The following is an 18,372-nucleotide window of genomic DNA, read 5'->3' as shown; positions in this document are numbered from 1 at the left end:
CGAATATCCTGTCAGACATCATCAGTGCATTTGCTGATTTCTCTGAAATGGACTTTTTCTTTCTTATTCTCAGTTATGTGATGAGTAGAGGAAAGAGATATTTAGAAATGAGGATGATGTAAAAATAAATGAGGTCAATAACAATAATCATGAAATCAACTAGTCTGTTTCTCCTCCATTTTATAATTGGGGGGGGGGGGACTAAGGCCAAGGAGGAATAAAATGCACAAGTTCATCCAGCAGTTTAGTGAAGGATTAAAAACCCAGACCTTCTGTCAACAGGATATGCACATTGAGATATTTCTTCAGCAGTGGGAATGGGCTATACAGAGTCATCCACTCTCCTCACTGCAACTACAGGCTCACTCCTAACCTTTTCCACGTACTGAGCCCCTAAACCTAGTCACAGCCTTGTCCCTGACCTTGTTCATACATTGACCCAACTGCAGACCAGAACGAAAACCCAGCCCCTGGTCAGACTGAGCCCTGACCCTAATCATAAATGGACCCTGTACCCTAAGACAGCTATCTCATAACCATATACCCTTGGTTACAATGGGAGCCAGACTAATCCTCTCAACCCCATACCAACCCTGCTATCTCAGAAGGAATAGGATAGGGGCAGCTAGGTGGCCCAGTGGATAGAGCACTGGCCCTGGAGTCAGAAGGACCTGAATTCAAATCTGGCCTCAACACTTGACACTTACTAGCTGTGTAACCCCAATTGCCTCACCCAAAAAAGAAGAAGGAGGAGGAGGAGGAGGAAGAATAGGATAGATTAGATTGTAAAAAGTCCTTAATCATCTGTGAGGGCCAAGATATAGTAAAACAGGTAGACTCGGGGCTTGTGAAATCTTCCTCTAAAATCTTCCAGGTTAGGCTAACACCTCCCCTGGCAGACATTTCTTTGGATTTGATTAGGGACCATTGAGACTGGAGTCTCTGGACTGAATTTCTCTTTTTAAAGGGCTTTGAGATATTAGGGTATTCTTTTTTTAAAAAAAAATTTTAAGTGAGGCAATTGGGGATAAGTGACGTGCCCAGGGTCATATAGCCAGCAAGTGTCAAGTGTCTGAGGCCGGATCTGAACTCAAGTACTCCTGACTCCAGGGCCAGCGCTCCATCCACTGCGCCACCTAGCTGCCCCAGGGTATTCTTTTAAACACCATATAAATATACTATATGCTATTAGATCTAAAAATACAGGCATTCCTCTTTTTATGCATTCCTGAAAATAGTATGGGCATGAATCAGCTCTTTGTTAATCAAAACGCTATCTCTCTCCTCATGATTTTTCCATGTTTCTCTTCATTATTGCTCCATCTGCAGTGGACAAGGGCCACCACCCGTTCTATTAGATTGTCCTGTACCTGTAAACAAAAACTTAAATTCATTGAAATAAGCCCATTCTTGAAGCAGAGAATTCCTTCATAATAGTAATCACCACTCCTCTGGATCATCTGTTTTCTGGGGAGGGGAGAATTTTACACAGTGGGCAGAGCAGTGTTCGCCTGGGAATGGCATGATCACACCCATGTCAGGGTGGGGAGATTTGAGGGATGTTTTCCCTTCTAGAATTTCAGGTGCATAAAGAAAGAACATTCCATTTCAACACCCCATGATAGCTGTCTTCCAAAACTTGTAGATCTGTCAAGGCAGGAGAATTGTTCTAGTTGGCTCCAAAAGCAAAGTCAAGGGCAGACAGTAGAAGCTACAAAGAGACTGATTTACATCTGATGCGAGGAAAAGCTTCCTGGCAGAGCTAGCCAGAGGTAGAACAAGCTGCCTTTGGTGGTAGTACTCTCCCTCACTAAAGGTCTTCAAGTAAAGGCCAATTCACCCCATGTAGGGATTTGAAGGGGGGTCGGAGGGGCAGGGAAGAATAGGTTGGATTTGATGGTCACTGGCATCCATTCCAACTCTGAAATTCTGTTGTTCTGTGGAGTCAGGAGGCCTGAGTTCAAATCCCTGTGCTCACTTTTATGAGCTTTTTGCCTCTTGTCACTTATCCCTCTTGAACTTCAATTTACTTATGTGTAGAATGGGAATAATCACATATTACCTACCTCACAGGGTTGTTGTGAGGAAAACGCTTTGTTACCCTTACCTCACTACAGAGACACAAGTTATTTTTTTTTAAGAAAAAAAATTCAGAGAGCCAACATTCTAACCCAGAAATGTATATTTTTCTTCTGTTCTATCCTGACTTTCTTTTCTTCATCTTCCTTTCTTCTCCAGATCTACAAGGACAACAGAAACTTGTTTGAGATCGAGGAGAACGTCCCCCAGAAACTTGTGGAGAAAGTGGCAGGAGATATCGAGAGCCTACTGGCCAAGAAGGTCCGGGCTCTGAAGGTAAGAAGAAAGAAAGTCTGTCATATTTATCTATGTGTTCATCTATTTATTTGTTTGTTTTTTTATTTGGCACTTTTGAGGTTTGTAAAACTCTTAATATATATAATCTCATCTGATCCTCACAAATGGCTCTGGGAAGTAGGTGCTATAGGTGCTATTTTTGTGCCTATTTTATGGATGAGGTAACTAAGTGTCCCAACAATTGATTAGACCAATGCTTTACTCTCTGTCAGTCCTCCTTCCAAGGAATCCATTTCAAGATCATGGCTTCCAGGGCTCTCTTTGGAGGCCGCAAGGAGAAAACTATCCATATTATTCTTCATTGCCAGGATGATTGGGCGCTTGGAGACAGGCACAGTTGATGCTGGGAACACGGTCTCTTCTCTTATCAGGAGATCCCCTGGAGCTGGTTTTCAGGGATTTGGTCTCTGATGGTTATTCCAAGAGACCTGGACTAGGAGCCACACTGGTCCTGCTTCTGTCACTAACTCAACCATCATTGTCTTTTTCTTTTTTTCCATGAAAGTAATGCCTGTCTTACAGGCTTTACTGTGTTGCTCCAGTAAGAGAATGTCCATAAAGGTATGACATGAAAAAGTATAAACATGCCAAAAAATTGGCATCGGACATCTCTGGTAAGGGTCTAATATCTATGAGATAAAAGACAATAAAAAGTAGCGTTTGTATAGCACTTTAAGGTTTGCAAAGCAGTTCACATAGAGTGTCTCATTTGTATCTCACAACAATCCTAGGAAGGTAAGTGTTGTTATTCCCATTTTATAGATGAGGAAATTGGGGCAGGTAGCAGTTAAGTGATTTACCCAGGGTCACATAAGTAGCATATGTCCATTTTGGAAATAACACAAATATATAAAACTAAAGGTTATTTTTCTTTTTGTTTTTTAATCTTGGGGGTTGGGGAGGGCAATGAATGTTAAGTGACTTGCCCAGGGTCACACAGCTAGTAAGTGTCAAGAGGCCAGATTTGAACTCAGGTCCTCCTGAATCCAAGACCGGTGCTTTATCCACTGCACCACCTAGCTGCACCCTAAAGGTTATTTTTCAATAGGTTAGTGATCAAAGATATAAGCAAAAAGGTCTTTAAAAAAACTGCAAGCTATCAATGATCATATGAAAGAATGCTCCAAATCATCAACAGTCAAAGAAATATGCCTCTGAACAACCCCAAGTTTTTACTTCACACCCAGCAGGTTGGTGAAGATGACGACAGATGAGAACAGTGCATCGAGGAGGGGATGTGGAAAGGCAGCCTGGTGAATGGAGTTTGGTGGAGTTGTGAATTGGTCCGATCATTTTGGAAAGCACTTTGGAATTAATCTAAGAAAGGAACTAGAGGGTCTATACATTTTGGCATAGAGATACCACTGCTAGGCATATATCCCAAGGCGGTCCCATATACATCAGGAAGCATACATTAAGAGCCATGGGCCAAGCCCTGTGCTAAGCACATTTGATCCTCACAACAACCCTGGGAGGTAGGGTCTATTATTATCCCCATTTTACAGTTAAGAAAACTAAGGCAAGGGCAGCTAGGTGGCGCAGTGGATTCAGGAGGACCTGAGTTCAAATTTTACCTCAGACACTTGACACTAGCTGTGTGACCCTGGGCAAGTCACTTAACCCTCATTGCTCTGCAAAAAAAGAAAAAAGAAAACTAAGGCAAACAGAGATTAAGTGACTCTCCCAGAATTATGCAGCTAGAAAGTGTCTGAGCATAATCTTCTCACCAATGCAATGGTACAGAAGAGTTCCAGGGGAGTCATGATGGAAGAGGATCTCCAAATCCAGGGAAAAAAAAGAACTGTGGAGTATAGATGCTGATTGAGCCATACTATTTCTTTTGTTTTTGGTGCTGTTGTTTTTCTATTTTGAGGTTTTTCCTCATTGCTCTGATTTTTCTCTTCTAATATGACTAATGCAAAAATATGTTTAATTTTATATATATATATATATAAAACCTATATCAGATTACCTACTGTCTAGTGGGTGGGGGAGGGGGACAGAGGGAGAAAAATCTGAAATTGGAAAGCTTGTATAAACAAAAGTTGAGAACTATCTTTACATGTAACTGGAAAAAAATTTAAAAATACTTTATTTTTAAAAATTTTTTTAAAAAGAAAGTCTCTAAGGCCATATTTGAACTCAGGTCTCCCTGATTCCCAGGCCCAGGTCTCTAGCCACTGAGCCACCTAGCTGCCTCACCAAAATATTTGTAACAGCATTTTTCATAGTACCAAAGAACTGAAAAGTATAAATATGTCTGAAGGCTTGTCTTCAGCACCTCCCCAGTCCCAGTTACCCCTTCATGACGTTCTCAGCATCCCCCGCCTTTGTACCACCATCAGGGAGAAAGGTTGGGTTACCTTAGGTACCGTGAGATAGGGGCAGCTAAACGTGTAACATTCTTCCCTGCCCCCTTCAGGGGGTAAGGAGGAGACTGAAAAAGGCAGTGCTTACCCCAAGGAATGTCAGTGTATGCTGTAGAAAAAGCAGTCACTCTGGAATCTATGGACCTGGGTTCAAATCCTACTTCCAGTGCTTACTTCCTATATGACCTTGGGCAATTCACTTAGCATTTGTGAGCCTCAGTTTCCTCATCTGTAAAATGAGAAGATCAGACTAAATGAGCTATGAGATCCTTTCAAGCTCTATAAATCCAAAGAGGATTTCAGGGAGTGGAGGGTTTTTTTATATAATAAGAGGGACCCTCTGAGCCCTCACCCCCTTTTTAAGAGACAATGGTATCGGGGCAGCTAGGTGGCGCAGTGGATAGAGCACCGGCCCTGGAGTCAGGAGTACCTGAGTTCAAATCCGGCCTCAGACACTTAACACTTACTAGCTGTGTGACCCTGGGCAAGTCACTTAACCCCAATTGCCTCACTAAAAATATTTTTTAAAAAAGAGACAATGGTAGGGAGATTGGTACCTCAGAGCCACATGCTTTGTGCCTTTCTCCCCAAGAGAAGTCCAAGGATTTCTCTTGCTTTCCCTTCCCTTCCCTTCCCTTCCCTTACCCCCCTTCCCTTCCCTTGCCCCTAAATAAACTACCATCGTATTCTAAAAAAAAGAGAGAGAGAGACAATGGTAGCCTAAAGATTTTGCTATGTCCAGATGGCTCAGCCCTGCTTGTTTTCCCTCTCTTCCCCAGTCACCATCTAAACCAGGCATCATTGTTCTCCTCCCCGACCCTCTAGGGAGCTCAGCTTGAGGCCAACCCCACATTAGACATGGTCTCTGCATGTCATTGGGCCTGAGGTCATTCCATTTTCCAGGAATGGAGGTTAAGAGAAGACAACCAGAGAGAAAGAAAGGAAAAGTCATTGGGTAGCGATTTCCCAGCGTGCATGTGTCAGGCCCTGAGGACTTTGGGCATGATGAGGGGAAAGGGGCAGCAAGAGGCAATAAAGGAGGGTCCAAAGGAAACCTTAGAACATAACTGAGAGGAGGTATGAGCTGGAAGAGCTCTTAAATCCAGTGTAGTCCAGCGTCTGCTTTTTACAAAAGGAACAACTGAGGCCCAGGAAGGGGAATGACCTTGCCCAAGGTCATGCAGACTACAGCGGTGATGGGACCCAAGCCTTTTACCCAGTACCCTGCTCCCCCCTCCTCCCAGCCAGGGCTCCACCAGACCTGCTCCCACCTCTGCTTTCCCATTTCTGACTAACAGCAGGGATGGTGATGGGGGCGGGGGAAGGGGAGAAGGGGGCACTCGTGCAGGGGCTGACGACCATCAGGGGCAGGAATGCAGATCATGAAGCATGACAGGAACAGCAGGAGAGAAGGGGAAGATGATGAAAAGTGAAATGCCAGCCTTTTCCACAGGCTTCTCTGGCGTCGCCATTCTCTCTGTATCTTTCTTAGTTCCTTTATCTCAGATTCTCTCCCACCCTATCTCTTTGGCAATCTCTCTCACATTCTCTCTTTCTTCTTGCCTTCCCTATCTACTATCACATCCAGCCTCTCCATCTCCCTTTCTGTCCCTCATCCTCTATGTCTGGCTCTGTTCTCAGTCTTTGTCTCTTTTCCATCTTCCCTCTTTAAGTTACTTTGTCTCTATCTTGCCTCATCTCTTTCTCTTTTTCAGTAACACTATTTGTCTCTCAGAGTCCTTTTCTCCTTGCCCTGTCCTCTCTCTGTGTGTCTCTGTCTCTCTGTCTCTGTCTCTGTCTGTTTTTATCTCTGTCTGTATCTGTGTCTGTGTCTCTGTCTCTGTTTTTGTCTGTGTGTGTGTGTGTGTGTGTGTGTGTGTGTGTGTGTGTGCCCTCCTCTTTTCATTCCATCTCTGGCGGTTACTCTTTCATTCTCTGCTTCTTGATCTTCTATGAGAGAGAGAGAGAGATTTGAACCCCATTCTCCACAGGGGCTATCCCCCTGTGCCTTGGCCTTCAGATTAGTCTTCTCCATCCCCCGTTCCTGCCAATGTTGTTATAGCTGCCACTGCCCACCCCCTGATTTCCTGTACCCTGAGGAGCTTGCTTGGTCTGAGGGATTCCAAAGCACTGAGCCAATAAAAAATAGTGGTATAGTGTAAGAAAGGCCAGACTTCATCAGAAATGTGAGGCTATAGTGTTTCCATCTGTTTATTAATCTGCAAAATGGGAATAATAAAACTTATTCTACCTACCTCCCAGGCATAATCTGATGAAATCCCTTTCTAAACTTTAAAGCACATTAGAAACATGAGCTCTTAATGTTATTCTTATGTTTCCCAAGGACTCAAGCAGCGATCAGCTATCAAAGATCGGTTTGGGATGAAGAGTACTAAATCCCTCTCCTATGAAAAATATTTTATTTGCCCTTGGGTGACGGCTGTTGAATGTTCCCTGAATTATTAGATCCAAGAGAATTAAATTATACCCAGTAGGCATTGATGAAGTACTTAGTGTGTGCCAGGCACTGTCCTCGGTGCTGAAGATAGAGAGAGAAAAATTAAACTCCTTACCCTCTCTGAGCTTACATTCTGCTGAGCTGGATTCTAGAGGGATGTGGTGCTAACTAGGTGGCAGACTAAACTCTAACTCTAGCTGTGAGATAAGCGCTTCCCTGAGTCATGTACATTATATAAAATATAAAATGTTCCCCTTCAGAAGTCTACAGGATGTATCCATGGGTCCTCGCCTTGCATTAACTTACTGAAGGGGGAGGGGGGGATGTCAGGTATCAGTGTTCCTTGGGTCTCAATTTCCTGAAAAAGCATCATGATGGGAGTCAGGAGAGACCTAAGTCTGAATCCCCACTGACACCCAAAAGCGAACCCCATCACTTATTGGTTGTGTGACCATCGATAAATGGCAACCTCTCTGAGATTCATTTTCCTCCCCTACAAAATGAGAATAATAAAACTTCTAGTACCTAATGCACCAGGTTGTTGTCAAGAACAAGTGAAATAATGTATGTACTTTGCAAACCTCAAAGCGCTATGTGAATATCAGTTGTTCATAACAGAGATGAGTGTTTGGAAGCTAAAGTGTACTACAGGCGGGAGTTACTGTTATTCTTCTAGAGGGGATAAAGGAGAAAGAGAGTGAGCAGAGAAGATGAGGCTTGATCTGGAGGGCTTCTTGGAGGAGGTGATTTTTATCAACACTTTACAGAGTGGAAGCAAAGCCGGCAACCTGAACTCCCAGGGAAAGCTCCCTGAGAGAGACCCAGGTCCAGGCTCTCCTGCCTCAGTGTTCTGAGCCCATGTAGTTAGTTCTTCTCTTAGTCTCGTCACCCAGAGACACAATGGGAACCAAGGTCTGCTGCCTCTGAAGAGGGTACCTACAAGGCTCAGGAGATTCATTTAAAGGTCTAATCTCAGAGCTCTCTTAATTAATCGTGACAAGCCCTTCTCTCTCCCACTTCTTGCCTAATTGCTGGTGAAAAGCTTTTGTTTTAATTATATTTTTAATTCACTCCTAATCAAACCCTGGCTGGCGGCTCTGGTTTACGTGGTATGTGTTTGGGGGCCTGCCTAAGTGTGTGTGGGAGGGGTGAGAAGGGAAGGGGGGAAGGGGGTGCTGCTGCTGCTCCCAACACATTGTGCCTCTCTCACTGGACCTCATCCAGTAATCCAATTTAAATCCCCTCTCTCAGGTCTGGAATTCTAATTGGGGGATTGCAGAAGGGGAGTTTGACAATGCAGCCACACTGGGATGGAAGTTTATTGTCTCATCTAATCAGAGACAATCAGATGTTTATAATGAGTCTATCAAAAAGATGTGAGGGCCATTTATGGGGACAGGAACCAACCCAGAGGCTAACGAGGCTTAGGGTGTTGAACATTTTCATGCAGATGATGTTGGGTCTGGGGACTAGTCCTCTGTTAGCTCCTATGTGATCCTGTCAACTCTGTGTTCTTCTCTTAAAGTTAGGCACAGATGGAGGGCTACCTCACCTTCATTTTCAGAATCACGTGCAAATGGAACCAGTCTCACAGAGAGGTACAGATAGGTTGGAAAAGAAGAGATATATCAGCTGTTTTTTTAAAAGGGGCGGGGATGTATATGAAGGCTTGAGGCCAGTGAACTTAACTTCAATTCTTGGCAAAATAATATATTATTAAAGAGAGAGTTAATGAACATCTATAAAAGAAAACAATGATCACCTAGGGCCATCATGGCTTCATCAAGAACAGATCATCTGGGGCAGCTAGGTGGTGCAGTGGATAAAGCACCAGCCCTGGATTCAAGAGGACCTGAGTTCAAATCTGGCCTCAGACACTTGACACTCACTAGCTGTGTGACCTCAGGCAAGTCACTTAGCCCTCACTGCCCCACCAAAAAAAAAAAGAAAAGGAAAGAAAGAAAAAGAAAAAGGCATGCACGGTATTCTGGATTAGGACAATCTGAAATATTCTTTTTGGTTCTGGGCACCATATTTTAAGGACATTGGTAAGCCAGAGAACCTCCAGGAAAGAGTAACCAGGATGGTGAAGGCCTTTGGCTTAAAGAACTTGGCATGTTCAAACTAGAGAAATGAAGGTTTGGGGACAAGGAAGAAAGGAAAGCAACATGGCAGGTGTCTTTAAATATTTTAAGGACTAAAGGAAGAAGTATTAGACTTGATCCTTGAGGGCTGATCAAGAAGCATGGGGTAGAACTTGAAAAGAGGCAACTTTAGGTGAAATGTAAGAAAATGTAGAATAATTAAATTATTTCCCAAAGTCAAATGGGTTATCTTGGGAGGTAGTGGTTTCCTCTAACTGGAAAGCTTAAGGCAAGAACTACATAATACTACATTTATCAAATATATTGGAGTATAGATTCTTATTTGGAATCAGTTGGACTGGATGGTCCCTCTGAAGCTGAAGCCCCTTTTACTTTTAGGATGCTGGGAATAAACCAGAAGGGGGGCCCTCAAGAGCAGGATCCAATATTTTACAAATTGGACATTTGAGGCTCAGAGGGAAGAAAAAGACTTGCCCCAAATCACACTGAAAGTGACAATTTTTCAGTCATTCCTTTTTTTCAATAAACATTGGTGCCCACTGTCTATGGAACCACTGTCTGAGTTCTGAGAGAGAAGTAAAAATAGGTCATACCTGACCCCCCATCGCATGGAGCTCCCTGTCTGTTAAATGACAGAATATGGACACAAAGAATGTTAGTCTAAACTACACATGAGAAATACATAACAGAGATAGAAAGCCTGATGAGGTGTGAGAGGATGAAAGGTCATTCTCAACTGAAGGGCCAGGGAAGACTTCCTGGACAGGGTAACATTTACACTGTTGGATTTTTTTTAATTTTGAATAATATATTTTCAATTACATGTAAAAATAAGCTTTAACATTCATTAAAAAAAAATTTGAGCTCCAAATTCTCTACCACCATCCTTCCTTCCCCCCTCCCTGAGACTGTAAGCAATTTGATATAGATTATACATTGCACTCAGTTTTTAAAGGTTGGGTAGGAATTTTTAAAAGATGGCTTTGCAGGTAGTTAGGTGACTAAGTGGATAGAATTCTGGGTGTGGAGTCAGGAAGACCTGAGTTCAAGATACTTACTAACTGTGTAACCCTGGGCAAGTCACTTAACTGTTGACTTTAATCCAAGGGAGAAGGAAATGGCAAACCACCCCATGGACAGTATTGGCATGCTATGGTCCATGGGGTCATGAAGAGTTGGACATGGCTAAGCAATGGAGCAACAGGAATTCAATAGGTAGAAACAGGGAGCCTGGGGGAGAAGACCTCTGAGCATGAGAAATAACATGACGAGTAGGGGGTCAGAGTGGGATCATAAAGAAGTGTGTATTTATTGGCTTCCTGAGTACAAACACCCAATATATATTACAAGCACATGCAATATTTCTCCTGTGCCCACCCAACAGAGACATTTTGTATGTTTTCAATGCTACATCTGCTTTAATTTACACAGATGCATGCAGCATATTTTTCAATGATAGATTACTGCATTAATCACCAAGAGGGGAGCAGCCCATTCCTAGGTTTCCACACTACACCATGGAAACTACCTAATTCACTGTAATGTTAGCAAGTGAGAGTTCCCCATTAGCCATCAACTACGCCACTATATTCCCACCCCCAGGATGATGGAATGACAGTGGAAGATCTGTGGTCTCAGCAGTGCCTACGTTTGGAGGGGCTCCAGGCAGTCAGATCTGTAGCAATGACTAGGAGCCAGACCATAATCAGTCTGGTGGAGGGGAGATTGCATCCAGCCTTGCACCGGGCTCCCCAGCAGCTGGAGAGCTCTGTGGCTTCTCCGTGGTTGCTGATGAGGCTTGTAATGATGCAGCCAATCCAGGTGCCCCTGCTAAGCTAGAGACCTTGATCACTGCTGTAAGCCCAGGCTGGTCCATCTTGATGAGAGGTGGTGGCTGGGACCCCATGTGACTTGGTTTTGTGAAAAGTACAGGCAATTCAGGGTTTGGGTCTACATGCTAATCCAGTGAATTTAATGCCACAAGCGGTCACCCTGTGTTCTGTGAAAACAAACCAACAATAACACCCTCATAGTGAGCTCTCCTGGTTCTATTTTATTTGGAGACCACTTATATCAGGATGCCGCAACCAACAACTAGTTATCATAATGCTGTTTTTTCTTTTGTTTTTTAGAGTTCTTGGGGGTACATGAACTTATTCCAAAATTAAGTTGGAATTGTTCATGTCAAGTCTGTGGCTGTCACAACATGTGTGGGAGATAGCCACTTGTCTAGTTCAGCTGGCTTTTAGACTTAGTAGAACAGAGTAGGGATAGCTAGGTGGCTCAGTGGATAGAGCACTGGATCTGGAGACCAGTTCAAGTTCAAATCCAGCCTCAGACACTTACTAGCTGTGTGACCCTGGGCAGATCACTTAATCTCTGTTTGTTTTAATCCACTAGAGAAGAAATCCAGGATCCTTGCCAAGAAAAGTCCATGGACAGTATTGGCATGCTATGGTCCCAAAGTGTTATGAAGAGTTGGATATGACTGAATGATTGAACAACAGCAACAATAAAAGAGTATTAGGAAGATGGAGCTGAGCAGGTCAGGAGGAGTCACTGGGGAATGAGCCAAAATCTGGCCCCTGACACTTACCTGTTGTTCCTAGTTCTAGGACTCTGTGTTCCCCTTTATAGACTCTTCCTTTTTTCCTTTCATACTCTTATTCCTTGCTTTTCAGGTCCTTCCCCTCCCCTTCACTCCCTGTCACTTTTTCCTCTCTTCTGTTTTTTACTTATTTTTTTTCTTTTCTTCTCTCTTCCTCATTCTCTTCTTCTCCTCCTCTTTTTTTCCCATTCTTTCCCTGCCTGTTGCCTTTCAACCCAGAGGAACATAGATTTAGAGCTGAAAGGGACTTCAGAGATTATCAAATCTACCCCCCCTTATTTTATGTATATGGACACTGAGACCCAGAGATGAGATGGTCACATGTGGCAGAGAGGAGATTCAAACCCAAGTCCTCCATTTCAAATCCATTAGCTTTTCCAATATACCACATTCCTCTTTCTGCTTTCCTGCTCTTACTTCCCTTTCTTCTCTCCTTTTTCCTAGTCTTCCTCTTCTCTCTGCTGCTGCTCCTTGACACATTTAATGGAAGAGTGCTATGCACCCAGACTCACAGGATCCTGTCAGGACTTAGATCAACCTCTAAGAGCCTGGTGCTTAATGAGGACCTGGAGGCCTTCCCACTCCTCACTCTGACACCCATCAAAGTAGGGGAAGGTCTGCCCAGAGTTAGAGGAGCCTCTGGCCCACCCTGGACACAGGCCTTGGCCTATGTCAGTTTGCAAAGTCAGATGTTCCATTCTCTGCCCCACACTACCACCACCACCATCTCCATTGCTTCCAGCCTAATTGCTTCTGTAATCAGTGGGAGTCCCTTCTTTTCCTGTTGTCAAAGACTTTCCCTACCAGAGCCTTGTCACTCAGTAAATAACACCTTCTCTAGCTCATGAGTGCAGGACTTCACATCAGGGAAATGTTGGGGCAGAGTGGGGGAACAGAGAGAGAAAAGAAGAGGAAGAGGGATAGGGAGAAGGAGAGAGAGAGAGAGAGAGAGAGAGAGAGAGAGAGAGAGAGAGAGAGAGAGAGAGAGGAGGGGGTGGCAAAAATGCACCAAATCAGACAGCCTTTGCAGCCAATTTATGAAGCGTGTGAACATATCAGTCCCACTCTATCATAAAAGTGAAAGGCTCTCTAGGTCAAAGTGTTTTCCTGGGCAAAAGGAGGAGGGATACAGCTCACTCAGGGCTTCACCTTTTAGGTGCCTGATGTGCCTCAGAAACAGTAACCAAGTTTTTTGTCACAGCCATTTGTCATTATAATAGAAATTATTTGATTGTGGTATGTGAATCCCTATTTGGTTTTTTTTCTATCCACTGTGCTGAGAATGGATTTCCCTGCTCTTTTTTTCTTTTTTGAGGCAGTTGGGGTTAGGTGACTTGTTCAGGGTCATACAGCTATTAAGTGTCTGGGCCCGAATTTAAACTCAGGTCTTCCTGTTCCAGAGCCAGGGATCTATCCACTGAGCAACCTAGCTTCCCTGCCCCCATACTCTTAATCTCAAATCCTTCCTTTTAATTCAAGTGAAATAGGCTCCCTGATGATGTCCTGGAACTCCCCATGGGGAAATGATCTCTCCTTAAATTCTTCGCAGCACTTTGCCTAGATTTCTCCTTTGTACTCATATCGCTCTTCTTTGATACTTGTGTCCATATGTATTCCCCCCATTTGGCTGTAAGGACTTGGAGAATTGGGAATGCATCGACATCTCTGCATCTTCAGCACAATGTCTTACACAGAGTTGGAACAAAATAAATAAATGTCTATTTTTTAAAAATGCTCCCAATCCCTCTAAAAATGATGAAGTGCCAGGCTAGTGACTCAGGCCAGAAACTATTTCCCTAGCACAGAGTCTTAAAGAGCATCAGAAGGAATGGGAAGAGTGGGCTAAGCTTGAATAAGAGGAAAAGTATTAGGGGCTGAAATCATCATACCCGATGGTCCTAGAGGACCAGTAGTATCTTTCCTATCCATTATCTACTCTGAAAACCAGAGTGCAGGACCTAGTTAAGGGCCCTGAGGACTTTCATTGCTAGATGACATGACATCTTCTTCCAAGAATATTATGACCTAAAAAAGGGAGGCAAGGTGGACAAACATAACATAATGAACATTTATTCATAGAATGTCAGAGCTAGGAAGCCTTTAGAGAGGATCTGGTACTACTCATACCTGAACAAATTTCCCCATCAAGTGCTCATGCAGTTAGTTCCTGCTTCAAACCTCTGGTCATAGAAAATTCACTGACTCCCGAAGCAGCTCATCCCACTTTCTGATAGCTCTGATTATTAAACTCTTTTTGTGTACTGAGCTGAAACCTGCTTCTCTTGACTCCCTCCGTCCCCATTGCTCTTAGTTCTGTCCTCTGGAGCCAAGCAGAACAAATCTCTTCTATATGAGAATTATTCAAATACTTGAGGACTTCCATCATATTCTCCCTCAATCTTCCCTTCTCCACCCCCTCCCCCATCCGACATAGTTTCTAGTGCCCTCACCCTAACAAAATGCTCTTCACAGGGAAGGGTGTAGCAGGGAGATCATCTGTCTCACTCAGGAAAATGAGATCTATGATTGCACAAGATGTTTTGCTTTCCATGTTACATTGTTTATGTATATTGAACATAAGATTCATTGGGACATCCAGATTTTTTTCACATAAACCATTGACTACTTCCCTCCTCAGCTTGTGTTTATACAGTTGATTTTTTGACACCCAAGTGTAGAATTTTACATTTATTCCTATTAAATATCATTCCATTACATTCAACCCACTGAACATATCAATGCCTTTTTTGTATCTACCATGTAAAGGACCCTTTGGTGGTCCCTGGAAAAAACAAAGATGAATAAGACAGAATCTCTTTCCTCAAGGAGATTACAATTAAATTGACGGTATTAGCCATGTGAACAAATAACCATAATGTAAGTTATTAAACATAATAATAACAATAAAATTAATGTAAAGTTATTAAATAACATGCATTTTGTTATTATTGTTCGGTCATTTTCATTCATGTCCAATGCCTTGTGACCCCATTTAGAGTTTTCTTGGCAAAAATACTGGCATGGCTTGCCATTTCCTTCACCAACTCATTTTACAGATGAGAAAACTGAGACAAACAGGATTAAGTGACTTGCCCAGGATCATACAACCAACAAATGTTTGAAGCCAGATTTGAACTCATAAAGATAGCGTGAGAAATAATTATTTTTTCTTTATTTAGAATTTTTGTTTTCCCAAATTACATGTAAAAACAAATTTTAACATCAATTTTTTTAAAACTTTGTGTTCCAAATTCTCTTCCTCCTTCCCCACCCCCCTTAAGAACTCAAGCAATTCAATATAAGTTATACATGAGTAATTCATGCAAAAAATTAATTATTATTAATAATCAGTATCTTGGGGGACCAGAGGTCTCCTCTTCTTTCTTATCCTTCTCTTCCCTCCATTCAAAGGCAAGGTCTCCTTAAGAGATTTCATTAGATCTCTCCATCTGGGCCAAGCCCAAGCCAAGCCCACAAAAGGAGCCTTGGGTAGAGAAAGATTCTTTCATCTAGATAAGCTGAAGGACTTTACTGATGAGATTTGGCCTCCAGTTCTAGGTGGAAACCATTGTGCCCCCTATCAGCTTGGGTGGTGTCATCTTTACTTGAGTCATGTATTCCCCCAACTTCATTTTAATATAACACATTTCCAATCATGTCAACCAATTAGATTTGAATGATGCTAACCAATTAGGTTTGATTTCTGTGTGCTGGACCTCCTACAATTGGAAGGGTATTTGAACCAAGACCCAACCAGGAGGAAGAGGTCTTTAATCCGAAAGAGATGGCTGTAGACCTCATTTTACTAATAACTCACCAGCTATATTAATAAAATGATTAAATTACCCAGAAACCATGTCTCTCATATTTTAATCCTCACAATAGGAAAAGTCAAAGTGTTCTGAGATAGAGAAGGAGGAGTCACTTCTAGCTGGATAAATCAGGGAAGACTAAAGGAAGAAGGTGTCACCTTGGACAGGAGCAAATGATACCAGAAAAGGATCTGAGCCAGTCATAAGGGATTTTGTGTGTAAAGGGACAGAGTCACAATCTCGGAGTTGGAAGGGACCCCAAAGGCCATCTAGTTCCACTCTTACCTGACCCTGAATCTCCACTACACCCTACCTGATGCTTGGTCACTTTTTCTTTTTTTTTAATCCTCCAGTGAAGGGGAACCTACTTTTCCTATGGTCGCTTTGGGATAACTTGTAGGCATCAAGCCTGAACGAACCTCTTTGTAGTCTCCAGCCATTGCTCCTAGTTCTGTCCCTAAGGGCCAAGCAAGTCTCATCCCATGACAAAAAATACTCGAAAACAGCTATCACCTTTCCTAAGTCTTCTCTTCTCTAGGATGAACTCCCCATCTCCCTCCACCACTCCTCAACTGGCATGAATCAGAGGCTCTCCGCCATGTTGTTTGCTCCTTTGGTTGTCCTCCAGCTTGTCAATGTCTTTCAGAAAAGGTAGTGGCCAAACCTGACCACAGCTTTGCTGATGTGCTCTGACAAGGGTTAGGTATGACCTCACCGCCTCTGGGAAGTCTTCCCTCACTTTCCTACCCTGCAGTGATCCCTCCCTCCTCCACATTAGTCCATATCACTTATTGGGCACTTATAATTTGGGCTTTGTATTAGGCTCCCCATGCTTGTGTCCATTTTCTAGGTCACCTTGCTAGGTTGAGATCTTCCTGATTCACCTCTGCCTCATAGGAGTCAAAGATGGAAGAGACATTAGAGGTCCAACTTCTCATTTCCCAGGGAAGGAAGCTGAAGACTATCGTCTGTTCAAGGTCAAAGAGAGAAGTTGAGCAACTCGTTGGTGGTCAAATCAGAGATCAGACAGCATGTTGTTCCATTTGGCTGGAGCGGAGAGGAAGTGAAGGAAACTAGTCTGAAATAATACTGAAAAAGACAGATTTGTCACCTAACACTGTGATCATTCACTGTAACACACAACGTGTGGCATGCGATGTAGCAGGCAGTGGAACATGCAGTGTGGCAGATAGTGGAACATCAAATGTGGCAGGCAGTGGAACATAGAATGTGGCAGACAGTGTGACATACAGTGTGGAATACTAACAAATGTGAGAGTAACATGAAAATGTAACCAAGAGGTACATCTTAAAACACTCAAGGTAGCTTATTCATTCATTCGTTCGTTCAACAAACATTTCCTGTCCAAACACTATATGTAAGGCTCTAATCTCAGCTGTGTGGAGAAAGAGAGCTGCCTGAGACCCGCTCTGGCCCTCACAGTGCTATAAGAAGGGAGGTATAACTATAAATCAGATATAACTACACACTGTGGTTATTTTTGCATATGCATGACCATCCTCAAATATGAGTTTCACAATGACAAACAGGGGAGCCTATTCATCTCTCTCTCCCATGGAGCAGAGCTCAGGACATTGAACACAATAGAAACCCAGGACACATTCACTGAATGAATAGAAGTTGAAGTGCATGTAGTTGCATATGGGAGGGGTCCAGGTGTCACCTGGGAATCAGGACTCCAGGATTCTCCTCCAATGGATTTCCAGGAAATCTTGACCCCAGAGAAATATAATCAGATCATAGAAGCTGAGCTGGAAGGGATGTTGGAGATAATCTAGTCCAATCCTTTCCTTTCCTTTTTTTTTACACAAATAAGAAAACTGAGGACCAGCAGAGTTTAGAGACTTATCCAGGGTAATGCAGGTCATAAGCGGGAATGTGGGCATTGAAACCTGGGTCTTCTGTCTCTACATTTTGGGGGGGCAGGGCAATGAGGGTTAAGTGACTTGCCCAGGGTCACACAGCTAGTAAATGTCAAGTATCTGAGGCCAGATTTGAACTCAGGTCTTCCTGAATCCAGGGCTGGTGTTTTATCCACTGTGCCACCTAGCTGCCCCTGTCTCTACATTTTTTACTCTACCACACTTCCTCCCCAAATCCCAAAGGAGCCACTTTGACCGGGTACTGTATTCCTTTAAGGGAGCTGGCCAGAAAAGGCCTCAGACACTTGACATTTACTAGCTGTGTGACCCTGGGCAAGTCACTTAACCCTCATTGCCCCACAAAAAAAAAAAAAAGAAAGAAAAAGAAAGTGAAGGCTACAGCCAGGGCTTCCATTGCTATTACTCCCTCTGATGCTTTGGAAAGATTCAGGGAGCCACATACACACACATGCACATGTACCTCTATGCTATCTCACAAGGGTTCAACACAGGAGATACTGAGCATTTGACTCAGGACCACGGAAGCAGACCTGAATATCACAAGAGACAAGAGAGTAGGAGACACAGGACACCTGGAGGAACTCCTCTGATAGGCAACTATGGATTTCAAGAGGTAGAGAAAATGCCCTAGAAATGTGGAACAGCCTATCACGTAAAAGCAACTTAGACCAATGTGGCTAGAACACAAAAGGGTTAATAATGGGAAACCAGTCTGGAAAGGTAAGGTAGTACCAGGTTGT

The 18,372-nt window shown here is 43.2% G+C and overlaps 1 protein-coding gene across 2 annotated transcripts in view; it reads left to right on the top strand.

Moving 5' to 3' along the window:
• Nucleotides 1–18,372, top strand: part of CACNA2D2 (calcium voltage-gated channel auxiliary subunit alpha2delta 2) — a 452,102-nt gene that overhangs the window by 210,913 nt on the left and 222,817 nt on the right. For both annotated transcript variants that reach the window (XM_043967809.1, XM_043967800.1), the window contains exon 3: nt 2,239–2,355. In XM_043967809.1, coding sequence (XP_043823744.1) covers nt 2,239–2,355 — 117 coding nt within the window. The remainder of the gene's footprint in view (nt 1–2,238; nt 2,356–18,372) is intronic.

Source organism: Dromiciops gliroides, chromosome 1 (assembly GCF_019393635.1).
Source record: "Dromiciops gliroides isolate mDroGli1 chromosome 1, mDroGli1.pri, whole genome shotgun sequence".
NCBI classification, from domain to species: domain Eukaryota; kingdom Metazoa; phylum Chordata; class Mammalia; order Microbiotheria; family Microbiotheriidae; genus Dromiciops; species Dromiciops gliroides.
The sequence above is the reverse complement of the archived record's forward strand: the minus strand, read 5'-3'. Positions and strand labels throughout refer to the sequence as shown.